The sequence below is a fragment of the Camelus dromedarius genome, chromosome 11 (assembly GCF_036321535.1).
Source record: "Camelus dromedarius isolate mCamDro1 chromosome 11, mCamDro1.pat, whole genome shotgun sequence".
NCBI lineage: Eukaryota > Metazoa > Chordata > Mammalia > Artiodactyla > Camelidae > Camelus > Camelus dromedarius.
The window spans coordinates 9,295,890-9,309,902 of record NC_087446.1 but is presented as its reverse complement, the minus strand read 5'-3'; the positions used below and the strand labels follow the sequence as shown (position 1 = coordinate 9,309,902).

Below are 14,013 nucleotides of genomic sequence, written 5' to 3'. Positions count from 1 at the left end.
CCAAAATGCCCCTCCATCTCTAAGGCCTGGATCCAGTGATGATGGAGGCCAGGACATCAGGAAGGGAAGGGGGCATATGGCGGAGGCGCTTCCAGGTTTCCAGGGAGAGAGGCTGTCAGGGCCCCTAGCCGGCTAGGCTTGGGGGTCGGGGGAACAGTGCTCCTTCAGTTCCCTAATGGTCCACCCTCAGTCTGGCAGACATACTTCTTTTTCCCTTGACCATGGGCGGGGACTGCCTGTTGATGGGCCCCATCCCTTAACCCTGCGTTTGAGGCTCTGGTGAGAAGGGGAGATGGGAACCGAGGCACCAGAAACTGGAGGCGCTAGGACCCCAACTTGCAGAGGCTGGGCGGGTGTTTTAAATAAGAAAGAAAGACCTTGGCCCTGTGTTTTAAATAAGAAATTTATTGCAAATATAGAAATTGATTCTCTCCATACAGGAATCTCCGAGTTGAGGAAAACAATTTCGTGCCATTCAGTTTAAAACGGGAAATTGAGAGGAGTGAGAGGCAGATATAGGGAAGAGAAAATAAATGAAGTTACCCCCCCCCCCAAAAAAAAGAAGAAAAGGAGAGTTCAGGCCCCGCCCCCCAGGGAGAAAAGGTCCACACACAGCTGGGGTTCACAGGTTCGTAGCCCAGGGCCAGGAGCCCAACTCTGCAGGACCCAAACCAGGTGCCATGCCACAGGGCAGGGCCGAGGGGCTGGTGGCTCCTTGAGGGGAAAGGAGGGAGTAGAGGAGCAAGGGTGGACCCCCTCGGCCCTGCCCAGCCATGTGCTTGTTTGGCCAGGGGCCAGGGAAGGAGAGGAGGCCTCGGTCCTGTCACCCCACCCCATTTGAGCCCCGGTCCTCTCCCTACTGCTCAGTGGCAGCAGTGACGGACCTTTAACGGGGGACTCTGAAGCAGACGTGAGAGCAAGGAGTCTATATACTGGTTCTGTCTTAAAAGGTGGGAGGATAGAAGGGCAGGATGGAGGACGAGGAGCAGGGCAGCTCCTGGGACTGAGGTGGCCTCTGTGTAGCAAAAGTCTTGGCAGGGAGGAGAACAGTATGAGGGTCAGGAGAGCCCGAATCTTCACAGTGGCCTCCGGGCAAACTTCAGCCCTGCCCCTTAAGCCTCACAGGGGTCAGACACCCCCGGGCTTCCCGGTGCCTTGATCCCCCATCCCCCACCCCAGAAGGAGGGCCCTGTCCATCAGGAATGGGGTGGGATGTCTCGAAGGGCTGGGGCAGAGTAGTGGGGGAGGGGGCTCAAGGAGGTGCCTGGGGACATCCAGCCCTTCCGTCACCCTATTTTAATTCTCTGCACAGTCTCCATCACTGGGGAACATTTTGTGGCTATCCCTTCACTGCATGTAAGCCTCTTATAAGCTGGGACCTGTGACTCTTGTCCCCTGTGCCTGGCCCCTTTCCTGTCCTCAGTCTGTCTTTAACTGGTTTTGAGACCCTAGAAGATTTCCTTCCTTCCCTTTCCTGAGCTTCCGTTTCCCCTTCTGTTAAATGGCCAGGACGGAGGAGGCAGATGAGTGACTTCTCATTGGGAACATCAGAGACCCTCAGCCAGGCCCAGGCTCTCTACCCCACCTCTCTGGGGCTCCCCAAGGCGGTCTGTCTACTCCCATCACCTGGCAGACAGTGCTTTCCCAGCCTGGACACAGGCGGCTGCCACAGTCCTCCTGCTCTGTCCCAGAGGAGGGGTCAGGGGCGAGAGGCCTTCGGGGGACCAGACGATCCCCTCCTGCAGAAGGGAGAAGCCAGCCTGGGACCCTTGAGGAGGTGGCCGCACCAGACTCAGCTTTCTTCCTGCCAGACCTCCGCTTTTCACTTCTGGAAGGCCATTAGCTCCAACAGAGAGTTAGCGACGCTATCGGTGCGCCCCTTCCCAGGAATAGGCGCCCAGGAATTTCCTCTGGAGACTCTCTGACCGACAGCAGGCCCAGGCAGGACCCAAGGCTGGGAGGCCTCCCCCAGGAGGTCCAGGGTGGGGCACCCATATCTCCACCAGCTGGCTCGCCCCCTCCCACCCCCGACTCCACCAGACCCCTCCCTGCCTCCCCTCCTCAGCAGCCCCCCTTCCCCTCTCCCCTGGCCATCTGCCCTCCTGGACTGCCCAGGCCATGGCCCAGCTCCACTATCCTCATCGCCAGTACAGATACAGGACCCCAGCCAGCAGATTCCTTGACTTAAGTTTTCATTTGTCTTTCATGAATATTATACCCGTCCTCCCCGACCACCTCCCGAGGAAGAAGTATATTGAACAAGACACAAGACACAGATGCAGAAAAGCCCCCAGGGTGAGCTAAAGGGCAGCTGCCCCTTCCCCAAAGCCAGAGCCTGGCCTGGGCAGCTGAGGGACCCAGCCTGGCCATGAGGCCAGAGGCCTGAGTTTTAGATCCTCTTCTGTCTCAGAGGTCCGTATGACCTGGGTTGTGAATGTCACTTCGCCTCCTGGAGTGGAAGACCCTTGTGGTTAGGACAGGGGCCTATCCTTTAAAGCCCCCCAAAGTGAGCCTGTCTGAGGTTTTTATAGGTCATCTTCAACCAGGAATGATAGGAGAATGGCAAGGGGTCATGGGGGCTCTGGCTCCTGCTGCAGGGAACCACCCCGCTGTGGACAGCTCCAACTCCAGTAAGGCCAGGCCAAGGTCAGGAGTCCCCCTTCCTCCCATGGGCTCCTCCCTCAGGGCCCAAGCCTCCCTGTAAAGCTGCCCATGAAGCCCCAAGCTCTTGGCCTCCTGTATTCAGCAGTGTGACTGAGCCCCGCCACCTGGCAGGCGAGTCACCAGACCCCTCCTTCTTTGGGGGCCCGACCTCTTCATCTGCAAAATGCGAGCAAGTGGGACAGAAAAGAGGTTCTTTCACACTCCCCTCCCCGGGGCCTTCCCTGGCAGGGAAGCAGGGAAGGGGCGAGGACAGATGGGAGGATGGGAGGTGGCACTTGAGGGACCAACATCCAGAAAAACAGGAGGCGGGTGTGGGGCGGGGGCTATGCTTTCGTGGCACCTGTTTTGGGTCTTTTGCAGAGCTGGCCCCTCCCCAGGTTTCAAGAGCTGCTTGTCAGATCACAACAGGGGGACTGTGGGAGTCGGGGGGCGGGGAGGGGAAAAGGGAGTCTGGACAAACGGGCACATACACGACAGATGTTTGCTCAGAAAAATACAGTAAAATCGTCATGCAAATATAACAGGGAATCTGCTTTCTCACACCACTGGCTTCTCCGCCTGCTTGCTTTTCTGTTTCGCCAATCCGGTGTGAGGAGGGGCTGGGAGGCAGGTTTGGGGGAGTTGAGGGAGGTCTGCTCTGCATATCCGTGCTGGCCACCTCCCTTCCACTCCCCAGGAGAACAGTCCTTTCTTTGCAAATGTCACCCCCAAAGTGAGCCCCGGGCTTGGTCTGTCCCCCAAGTGGGTGTGAGAGAGGTGCTCAGTTGAGTCCCAAGGTCCCCTTGTCCTCCACTGTCCTCCCCCAGACCCTACCCCTGGCAAGAAGGTCGCTGGAGCCTCCTGCCCAGGGAATGGCACTAGCTCTCCTGGTCAGAATCCCCCACACAGTACAGGTCTTGGTCCCATCCCAGCACCCACCCTCACCCCCACAGTCACACTCCCGAAATCTCAAGAAACCCAACTGGGTGACAGGCCCAAGGCAGGAGTGTGGGGAGTACAGAGTGGGCTCCTCCCCTTCCTGAGGTGGGCAGGGCGCCAAGGGGCACAGTGACAAAGCTACAGCTGTCCCCACCGCCCACCGGCCCACCTCCCAGCCACAGGTGAGGGGACACCCAGACAGTGTTCCAGACCCCACAGCCTCAGGACCCCAGATCTGCCTCTCAGGGCACACCCCAGGAAGCCACTAGCTCTTGAGAAAAGTGGCAGCCTCCTCTAGCCCTGTCTTCCCTCACCGCCCTCTGCCGCCCACACTGAGAGAGAACCCCCAGGAGCCCAACGGTCCCAACTGCCAGGCTCTGGATTGCCATGGCGACAGAGGCTGGCCAGGGAGGGGAGGGGCTCCACCAACCCAGCCTCCTCCTTCCCAGCGGGGGTTGGGGGGTGCTCACCGTTTGTGCTTTGTTCGATGTTGGGTGGGGGTCAGCAAGGGAGAAGTGGCCATTTCCAAAGAAACACAGGAGCCCCTCAGGCCAGGGGATGAGGCAGGGACAGGAAGCCAAGAGGGGATGGGTGGGAAAGCCCTCCTTCCTCTGGGCAGACTGACATGCTGCCCCAGGAGCCCCTGATGGTGGCCAGGCAGGTGGGAGGCCAGGATGTGGGGGCGTAGGCAGGAAGGCCCCCATGAGACCCCACCTCTCTGCTGCCCCCGGGCATCACAGTTCACTGCTGCCCTTCTGGGATGAATAGGGGTCCTGGAGGCCCAGAGAGGCTGGGGGGCCGGGGTGTGGGGGCCTGCACCTGAGACGTGGTGGCCACTGGCCCAGCCGCTCTCCTCAGACCCCCTCAGCAGCTCCCAGGCGACCTGGAAGACACTTGAAGGGGGCTGGTGGAATGTCCCCACATCTCTGCTCCTCTCCTGTCAGCAGGACCTCCCACCTCTTCTGGGTGCTTGTTGGTGGCGGGACAAACCCCCCCCTCCACTGCACACATGATGTCACAGCTCCACGCTCTGGGGGCATGGCCATGAGGCTTTCTAGAAGGGAAAAGCACCCACCTGATTCTCAAGTCCCTCAGCCCCAGGAGACCACAGCCCTGGAAATGGTACTGGGTGGACAGAGGGTGAGGTCCCTGGGGGAACCACTGGGGGTGGGGGAATAGCACTGAGCTGGGAAGTTGGGAGACAGACTCTAACCTGCCACGTGACCCTGGGGTTATCACTTCCTTTCTCTGTGCCTCAGTCTCCCCATCCATAAAGGAAGGAAATGATGCTCAATGTCCATCTGCTACTAAATCTCCAAGTGACTGGTTCCCCAGCTTGGGGGACCTTTTCCCTGCCTCAGGGGGGCTTCAGTCCATCCCCACCCCAGGCTCCTTTGCCCCCACACCTGTCCCTAGTCCCAGAGCCCCAGACCCCACACCCTCTTCTGGCTTCCTCACCTGCCCCCCTGCCCCTCCCCAGCCCGCACACCCCAGCAGAGTCCCTGGGCAGCACAGTAAAGACGACTGGTTTCGGTATCAGTGTGTAAACTTTAAGGAGAACATGTCCTTGTTTTCCTGTCTGTTATTGTCGGGTGGTGGTTGTTCACAGTCAGGTGGTGGTCAGGTGTGTGCATGGGTGCGTGCGTGCGGGTGTGCGTGTGCGTCTGCTCCTCGGCCTCGGCCCCCCGCGCGCCCCCTGCCTGGCCGCCCGGGGCCCTTCCCCACGTGCCCCTGGCCCTCCCCCTCCAACCTCACCAGGGAGGAGAGGGTCACAGCTTCTGCTGGGCTGAGACCCCCTTCCAGTAATCGAGGATGTCGTGCAGGTCCTCGTCCTTGGCGAACTGGACCTTCTTGCGCAGGGCGTGGCCAGCAGCCATGTACACCTCCTCCCGGTGGTGCTTCTTGTAGGGCCGGAACCGCTCCCAGATCTTGTGCGTGCTCTCGGACGAGTACTCAGGGCTGGAGGAGTACCCTGAGTAGTAGTGTCTGGGGGAGAGCTGCGAGTAGGTGGAGTCCCGCTTGGAGCGGGTCAGCGGCTTGAGGAAGGACACGCGCTGGCTCAGGCTGTCGGTGCCCTCCTCGTAGTACAGGGCCGGGAAGCTGTGCCGGTGCTCGCTGCAGTGGTAGGCAGGCTTCACCTCCAGGTGGTGGACGCCGCCCCCGCCACTGCCCCCGCCGCTGCCAGCTGGCACCAGTGGGAGCCGGTCCAGTGGGCTGTTTAGGGGGCTGCCCTTCTCGATGTACTTGGAGTCGCCCTTGGCCAGTCCCGTGGCAGCCGGATGATCCGGCACATCCAGGCTGAAGACCTTGGCACTCTTGATGGAGCCACTAGAGGAGACGCTGCAAGTCTTGCGGGCCACCACGGCGGCATCGGCGCTCAGCTGGCGCTGCAGCGGGTGGTGGGAGCTCTCCTTGTAAGGGGGTGAGAGGAAGCTGGGCCGCTCCAGTGCCCCGGGGGTGGCAGCTGAAGAGGCGGTGGAGGCTGCAGGGAGGGACTGGCATTCAAAGGCCATCTCAGGGTCCCCGCTACCACTGCCGCTCCCCAGGAAAGAGGCCGAGTCCAACTTGAGGGCATCGATGCAATTGTTAATGATCTGGTTGACTTTGTCCACCTCCTTGGCGATGGTGGAGATCTCAGCGGCCGAGCCCTGACCATTCTCCAGGTCGGGGAGGTCATCCTCGGGCCGGGCCAGGCCATCACCACCCGTGCCCGTGCGCACCTCGATATAGTTGCCCTTGGTGGCCACCTTGGGCGTGTCCAGCCCAGCCTCCAGCCCCTTGGAGGTGGGCAGCTTCTCCCCGATCATGGAGGGGATGGAGGACATTCGGGACACGGGCAGCACAGGGGGCTCACCCAGCTTCTGGGCGGCGTGGACGACGGAGCCAGCATCCACATCGGCCCCGTAGCGCATCTCCAGGATGGTTTTCTTGACCTTGACCGACTTCTGCTTCTCCTCCTGCATGCGGCGCTTGCGCAGGCAGTAGTAGACGGCTCCCAGCACGATGACCATGCCGAAGAGGCAGCCCAGGATGGTCATGATGTAGTGGGTGGTAGTGGAGGTGCTGGGCGCCAGGTCGCCCGGGACCGGGTCCCTGGTGGTGAAGGTCAGGCAGGTGTGGTTGAAGTGGCGGCTGTTGCGCAGCGAGGTCACGCAGAAGGTGTACTCGGTGTGCGCCCGCAGCTTGTCCAGCGTCACAATCTCCTTCTTGTTCTTGAGCGTCATGACTTCGGAGAAGTAGCTGTTGTTGTACTGGACCAGGACATACATCTTGCTGTAGGGGTGCGGGATGATGACCACCAGGGTGGCCGAGGTGAAGGTGACGTGGTGCAGCTTGATGGCCGGCCCCGCAGAAGCATCTGTGGTGGACGAGGCCGGCGGCTCCACCGAAAGGATCTCGTCGGGGTTGAAGCCCGAGTTCTCGTCGGGCTCCCTCTGGGCGTCGGTGGAGTAGGGCGTGGGGTGGCTTGCCGGCCGGGCGGGCAGTGAGCCGTTGCGGCACTTGGCCTGGAGCACGGTGATGGCATTGAGGCTGTGGTAGGGCCGGGGCACCAGCAGCGGGTAGCCGGCAAACTCCCGCGGAGACTCGCACTGCAGGCGGTCGTAGTTCTTGGTGACGTTGTTGAAGATCACGAGCCAGGACAGGAAGCCGAAAAGGTCACACTCGCAGTTGAAGGGGTTGCCGGCCAGCTCGCACACCATGAGGCTGGCCAGGCCGGTGAAGGTGGTGCCGTCGAGGCGGCTGAGGCGGTTGGAGGACAGGTCGATGCTGATGAGGCTCGGGCACTCGGAGAAGGCGGTGGGCGTCACCACCTCGATGAGGTTGTGCTGCACGAAGAGGAACTGCAGGCGGCCCATGCCGCGCAGCATGCCCTCGGTCAGGTTGCTGAGCTTGTTGTAGCCCAGCTGCAGCACCTGCAGGCTCGACTGGCCCAGGAAGGCGCCGTCCTCGATGTAGGAGATCTCGTTCTTGGTGAGGTTGAGGTCGGTGAGGTTCCCGAAGCGGTTGAGCGAGGAGTAAAGCACGGCCTTGAGCTTGTTCTCGTTGAGCCGCAGGTCGTGCACAGTGCTGTTGATGTGCTGTGGGATGGTCTCGTAGGGCGGCTGGTTCTGGCTGCAGATGGCCAGCCACACGTATCCCTTGTCGCCCTCGATGAGCCAGCAGTCGGCGCGCACGGCGCCCGGCCGGCACACGCAGAGCAGCGCGGCGGCGCACAGCCCCAGGCGCAGCATGGCTCCGGCCGCGGCCCCCGCGCAGGCCAGGCTCAGAGTGGGGGGCCGGGGCTCGAGGGGCCTAGAGGCTGGAGGCTGGGGCCTGCAGCACAGTCCTCCCTGGGGCCGCCACCATCTTGGGGGCGACCCCCAGCACGGGGGCCCCAGGTGAGGCAGGCACGGCCCGTGCCAACGGCCAGGGGCGTTCCGGCGTGCTACCCACGGGTGCTGGGCACCGGGGCCAGGTGGGGCTGTGGGCCCCACAGCCTGCTTCCACGAGTTGCTCCTTTCCTGCCGGGAAGGTACCCAGGCTCTGGGGGCTTGACTTCCTCTCCCTCTGCCTCCTCCTCCTCTTCTTCCTCCTGGGGTTCTGGGCTCAGAACTTCAGACAATTCCCACGATTCCCACGGGAGGCTGGAGACTGGAGCTCTGAGGGGGGAGCACGAGAGACGGGGGCAGGAAGGAAGAGACCCATCTGTCACCTGGTTCCTGAAAGGCAGCACCGAGAGGGGGTGACAGATCAGCGTTGAGGCTCAGAGCTGCCCCTCTAAGTTCCAGCACAGGCCCCCAGTCCCTTTTCCACCTCCTCCCAGGGGTCCTGTGCCAGCAGCACTCTGGGGTCCCTGTTATATACAAGAAGGGAGGTGGTAGGTGGCAAGAGAGGGAGGGGGCTGGAGGGCCTGGAAGGAGGGAGACGGGAGAAACAAGGAAGTGGGGGTAGGAGGAACAGTCTTAAGACAGTAGGCAGAGAAGGGAAACTGGAGAGTTAACGGGTCAGGTCCGCATACACACACACGCGCGCACACACACACACACACACACACATCCCAGCACACTCGTGTCCACGCTCGTCCACCTCCCTGCACAACCACGTGCCCCTACATGAGCCGGAACTCCATGGCATGCACAGAGACAGGTGTGTAACACACACACACAAGCACACCTACAGTCTTGTGTATGACAACGGGCCTGTACACACATGGCCACGTACCCGAGCAGCCACCCTCCAATCCAGAAAAGAATTAAGAAGCCCCAGCAAAATGCCTCCTCTCCTCCATGCCCAAAGATAAATAATTCATTTGTTGTGTAACTGCTCTTGTTCCAAAAATAATTCCCTTGACTTGGCTTCCTTGGGGAAGGGGGAGCAGAGCATGGCTGTGGGGCCCCCCAGGAAGGGGGATGCAGAGGCTGGGGTCTCCTGCAGTTGGAGGGCACAAGATGAGCTCATCCTGCAGGCAGAAGCAGAGCCCAAAGAAAGAGAGGGAGAGACTCTGGGAAGCCAGACACAGCGCTGATATCCCCTCCCGCAAGTCCTTTCCAGTAGAGGGCCCAGATCCTGCAGGGGGCCTCAGGCAGGGGAAGAAGCCAGAAGCGTCTGGAATCGTGTGACCAGAGCCCAGTATCCCCTCAATGGCTGGAGATCAGAGGACCAGAGATGGGCAGGGACCTGCCTGGAGTGACACAACCGCCTGGGCCAGGATTGAGGCTCCAGAGTCAGCAGGTCTGGAGCCCGGTCCACCCTGCCCAATTACCCAGGTGGAGCATACCACCTCTGAGTCTGTTTCTACATCTCTATAGCAGGGACCATGGCCCTGCCTGACCATCTGATGGGGGTAGAAGTAAAGTGGGCATGCTGCCCCTGCTCAAGATGCAGAGGGGCAGGAGAGGCGGTGCAGGGCTGCCAAGCCCACGGACCCTCATTTTCCAAGTGGGGAAACTGAACCCCAGTCTCAGGGGGACTTGCCTCGGTCACCCAGCAAGCTAGACACAGCCACTCATCCAGATCAGTCTCGAGCTTACACCCGGTGCTCTGCTGACTGCAGGAAGGGCTCGGTCCTCCCTCCCTCCACCCTAGGCAGTGGCCAGGGATATGAAGATTAGGCCAGAGAAATCCATGTTTGGGTAAAGAAAGCCGAAGACTATCATGAGAGCCACCTCTGCCTCCTGCTCCTCCTCCTGGGAAACTCCAGGAGAGAGCGCTTTAAGAAAAAATGTTAAACCTTTGCTGTTAAAGCAAAAGCAATTTACAGTCCTGAGCCCCAGAAGGCTGGGACAGAGGCAAGGTACGTGAAGAGGGATAAAAGTCCCTAAAGAAGCCCAGGCAAGCAGCCTTTGTCGAGGTGGCAAGTGAGCAGGGCATCCAGGTGACCCCTCGGATGAAAGGCTGATGCAGCGTCAGAGGCTGTTGATGATCAAGGTCTTCAGGGGAGTCAGCCTCACACCTCCCGGTCTCCTGCACGGCCAGCTTGGGCTGAGAGGCTGGACAGTGGGCAGGGAGGGGATAACCACGAGGCTGTCAGGCAAGAAGGGTACACAGGCAGCAGAGAGCATTTTTGTCCTTGGCTGTGTCATCCAGTCTCAGGGCTGGAGTCAGGAGTCCTGGGCTCCCGTCCAATGTGGCCACTGGCTCCTAGGGGGCCTCAGGCCAGTCCTACCCCTCTCAGGGCCTCAGTTCCCCTCCTCCCCAGGCATCGAGGTTACACTGGGGGAGGCTGAGTTGCCAAGACCGCTCTGTCAGAGAATCCTCCATCTGTGCCTCCTCCGACTAGGAATGTCTGAGGATCGCATTTGTATGCAGGTGCACACACAGGTGCGTGCCGGCTCGGAGCACCGGAGCAGGGGTGTGCTGACGTGTACAAGCTGATGGGTATGCGGATGGGTATGCGGGCAGGTGTGCTTGCACACATATGTCCCTGTGCACAGGATGTGTGCCTCTGTGGCCAGCTACAGGAGTGCTCTCGAGTGAACGAGGGCGTGCCGGTGTGGAGGGTGGGAAGAGATGTATGTGGGCATCTTAAGGGAACTCAGGCACACACTTGCCTGTATGTCAGCATGTTAAGCACACGTGTGTTCTACAAGACTATGTTTGAGTATGTACGCACATGCACAATTTTAGCTGCATTGAGCGCCCCCTATCTTCAGATCTGAGTTGCTCAAACCAGAACCTGCTCAGCCAGGCTGCGGCAAAGCTGAGCTGGCCTGAGCCTCAGAAATCCCAGACCAGGCTGAGAGTGTATGAAGAAGCAGAGGGGAGGGGAGTAGGAGAAGGTGACCAGGCTGTGGGAGAAGGGTGCTGCACTAGCCCTGGCCCACCTCTTTCCTTCCCAAACAGTCCAGGGGGCACAGAGGCATACCATGGCCCTACCCCAGCCACCCTGAGCTCTGCCCACCTGGTCCCCCAAGATGACCCTGCCCTCTCTCCTGCTCATTCTGGTCTCCAGGATGACTTGGGCCTGGGCCCAGCTCCCCCCACCCCCTATCCTCCCCCGTGACTCAGACAGAGCCGGAGGAAGCTCCCCATCACCCTGTCCTGTGTGCGTCAGCCTCCTGTCCCTGTCCCTGGGCTGCCTGCCCACCACCCATCGAGGCCTGACACAGCCAGGGAGGGGGGATAGCAAGGCCAGGAAGGCGCTGACAGCAGCATTTGGTCCCTGGCTGGGCTGCACACCCACTGGAGGTGCGGGGAGGGGTATGCCGGCTGCCCTGCTATCAGGCCCGAGGCTGAGGGTCCTGGGGGTCACGCCCTTCCCCTGCTCCCTCAGAGTGATGCTCCAGCACAGACGCTGGTGGGAGGAGCTTGGCCCTACCCCGCACACACCAGGGGAGGGGGGCAGGTGAGAGAGAGAAAGGAAGTGAGGGAGCTGCAGACAGGAGACAAGGGCTGAGGAGGAGAGAAAAGCAGAAATATGGAGACAGTTGAGCAGGGAGAGGCAGAGGAATTGAGATAAATGGAGAGGGCACATCTGACACAGAGAAATCGATCTGCAGAAAAGCACAGCAAGATGACAAATACAGGGAGTGCAAAGGAGGGGACCCAGTGCCTGCTGCCGGCTCCGCCCACCCACCTAGGGGCCAGGGAGACAGATGAGCACTGAGCCTGGCTGAGCCACCAAAATGCAGCCTGTGACCAGCCCAGAGCGGGGGTGGGGAGCAGCAGCTAGCAGCTGTTGGAAGCAGAGGCCTTTCTGGCCTGGGACCTAAACAGCACTACCCCTGGGAGGGTGGGGCCCCGCAGGGAAGCAGGCTGTGGGCCAGTGGCAGTGGCGGGTTGGCCCGGGTGCCAGGGCTTGTTGGACAAAGAGCTGAGCTCCCAGCTGACCTGCCCTGAAAGGACCCCTCCCCCCAACGCCCACCCCCACCCCAACTCAGCCCCTTTGCAACAAGGGTCCTTCTCCCGCCACCACAGCGAGAAGGAACGCGGTGCAGTGGAGGGGCAGCATGCTGTTGAGGGGTCTTGGGGCAGGCCCCCAGCTGAGCTGGCTACACACTGCACGATGCCCGCTCTCGCGGGGACACCCCTGGAAGGAGAGGAGGGAGAAGGGTCGGCGAGACCCTACAGGTCTGAGGGGCAGAGCTGAGTTGGTGGGGGGTTCTGTTCAGAGCTGGGCATGGCCACGGAATGTCTGAGTCACTCTGGACAAAGACTTCCTCTCGCTGGGCCTCAGCACCTGCCTCCCGAAGTCATCGGTTGACCCAGTTGGATTCCGTGCCCTTCTCCAGGTGCCACGAGGTTCAGGGCCCCTCCATGGACTCAGAATCCCGGGGCCTCAGAGCAGCAGGGATGAGAAGCCCCAGCTCTGCCCAATGCCAGCCACCATCAGAGGAGGAACTGAGGCCAGGACCAGGGAAGCGACCTGTTCAGCTAGTGGGAGGTCAGCCCAGGACCCAGGGGGGCAGCGACAGACCCTCATCTGCCAACCTCGAATCCCCTCTGGGAGCTCACTGCCCCCAGACCTGGGCTCCCCACTCAGCTAACCCAGGACACCCAGGTTTTTATCATTTCCTCACAACCTTCATCACCTAAGATTAGGGTTCCCCTGGACTCAGGCTCCCTGAGCCCCTGGGCCACATCCCCCAGACCCCTCCACTGCAGGCTGACCATTCCGCTCCCCAGGCAGAGGGGAGCCTTGGCCTCTCCGCTCCAGGCTGGGGGGCTGTGAGGTTCAGAGGGTCATGGGGCTGCCTGCCCTGCCTGGGCTCGGCGAGCAGACGGACAGGAGGTCCACCTACGCGGTCCCTGGCAGAGGGCAGAAGGGGCAGGGGATGGGGGAGCGGGAGTCAGCCGGGAAGACGCCGGACCAACTGCCAGCTCTGAGACCTTGGGCAAGTTGCAGGCCCCTCCAAACGTCAGTTTCTCCACCTGTGTGGCAAGGTGGGTGCCTCCCATCTCCTCAGGCTCTCACGGAACCCCAGGACACGGTGGAGACAAACATGCCGCACACAGGGCAGGGGGCCCAGTGAATACAGGGCTCCTGCTCCTGAGACCACACTCTGAGGGACTGTTGGTGAGGCCTGTGAGCAGGTGGGGAGATGCCATCCGTTATTCTGACCTCCCAGGAGCAGGGACGTGAGGCTCAGCCAGGGAAATCTCATTTGCAGCAGCTGATCAGCCCTGGCACGGGCTCCTTCCTGGGCCAGCTGGGCCAAGGCTCCCCGAGGTGTCATTGTTACAGTCCATGTCAATGCCATTACCCAGGATTAGGAGGACCAAGGACTCCTGGGGCCTAGCCAGAACTCGCGGGGCGGGCAGCCACCTCACCTCTCCTGCTGGAAGCGTAGCACGAGGCCAGGGGGCCCAGAGATGGGCTGCCACCATTCCACCCTCGGGGACAAAGCTTGCCACCCCTCTGGGAACTGGATACTGGGCCTTGTCGCTGCCTCCACCTCACCAGAGCTCCTCAGGCAGGCTGCTCTGGGCCTCAGCTCCTCATCTGTAAAACGGGATAATATACCTTCGCAACTGAACTACTGTTTGGTAAGTGAACCGTTTGGATTCCAGGTGCAGAGCCCCAGCTGCAGGGCAGAAAGAAGCAGCACGGCTGTTGGGAGGCAAATCCTTGGATTGAACGCTGAGCTGTGTGACACATTAATTAACCTCTCGGGGCTTCAGTCTCCTTGTCCATAAGATAGTCACAGCTACCCCTTACCCAATGGCTCATTTGTGTCTGACATTTCACATTCCTTGAATCTTGTATCAGCCCTGCATGGCTGGTGCTGTTGGCTTCATTTCACAGGTGAGAAAACTGAGGCCCCCTCCTTCCCTAGCTTTCCCCAAACAGCTGGGTCCATTGCAGGGACTGGACATGCACAGGCCATCTTGTGGGTTTCTTGCCTCTTGGATAGACACCTCCCTCCCTATCAGAAAAGTGTGCAAGTGTGGACTGTCCACAAACCAAGAGAGACTTCAACTTCTCCATCAATCAGGAAATACTCAGTCCAG

The 14,013-nt window shown here is 60.8% G+C and overlaps 1 protein-coding gene across 7 annotated transcripts in view; it reads right to left on the bottom strand.

Moving 5' to 3' along the window:
• Window positions 1–415: 415 nt before the first annotated feature.
• Window positions 416–14,013, bottom strand: part of ELFN2 (extracellular leucine rich repeat and fibronectin type III domain containing 2) — a 54,175-nt gene continuing 40,577 nt past the window's right edge. For 6 of the 7 annotated variants that reach the window (XM_064491470.1, XM_064491471.1, XM_064491468.1 and 3 more), the window contains one exon: window positions 416–8,282. In XM_064491470.1, the coding sequence (XP_064347540.1) occupies window positions 5,352–7,814 (2,463 nt within the window). In that variant the 5' untranslated portion in view covers window positions 7,815–8,282 and the 3' untranslated portion in view covers window positions 416–5,351. Of the gene's footprint in view, window positions 8,283–13,332; window positions 13,505–14,013 lie in introns of all 7 variants that reach the window. The other variant, XM_064491472.1, reaches the window with a different exon arrangement.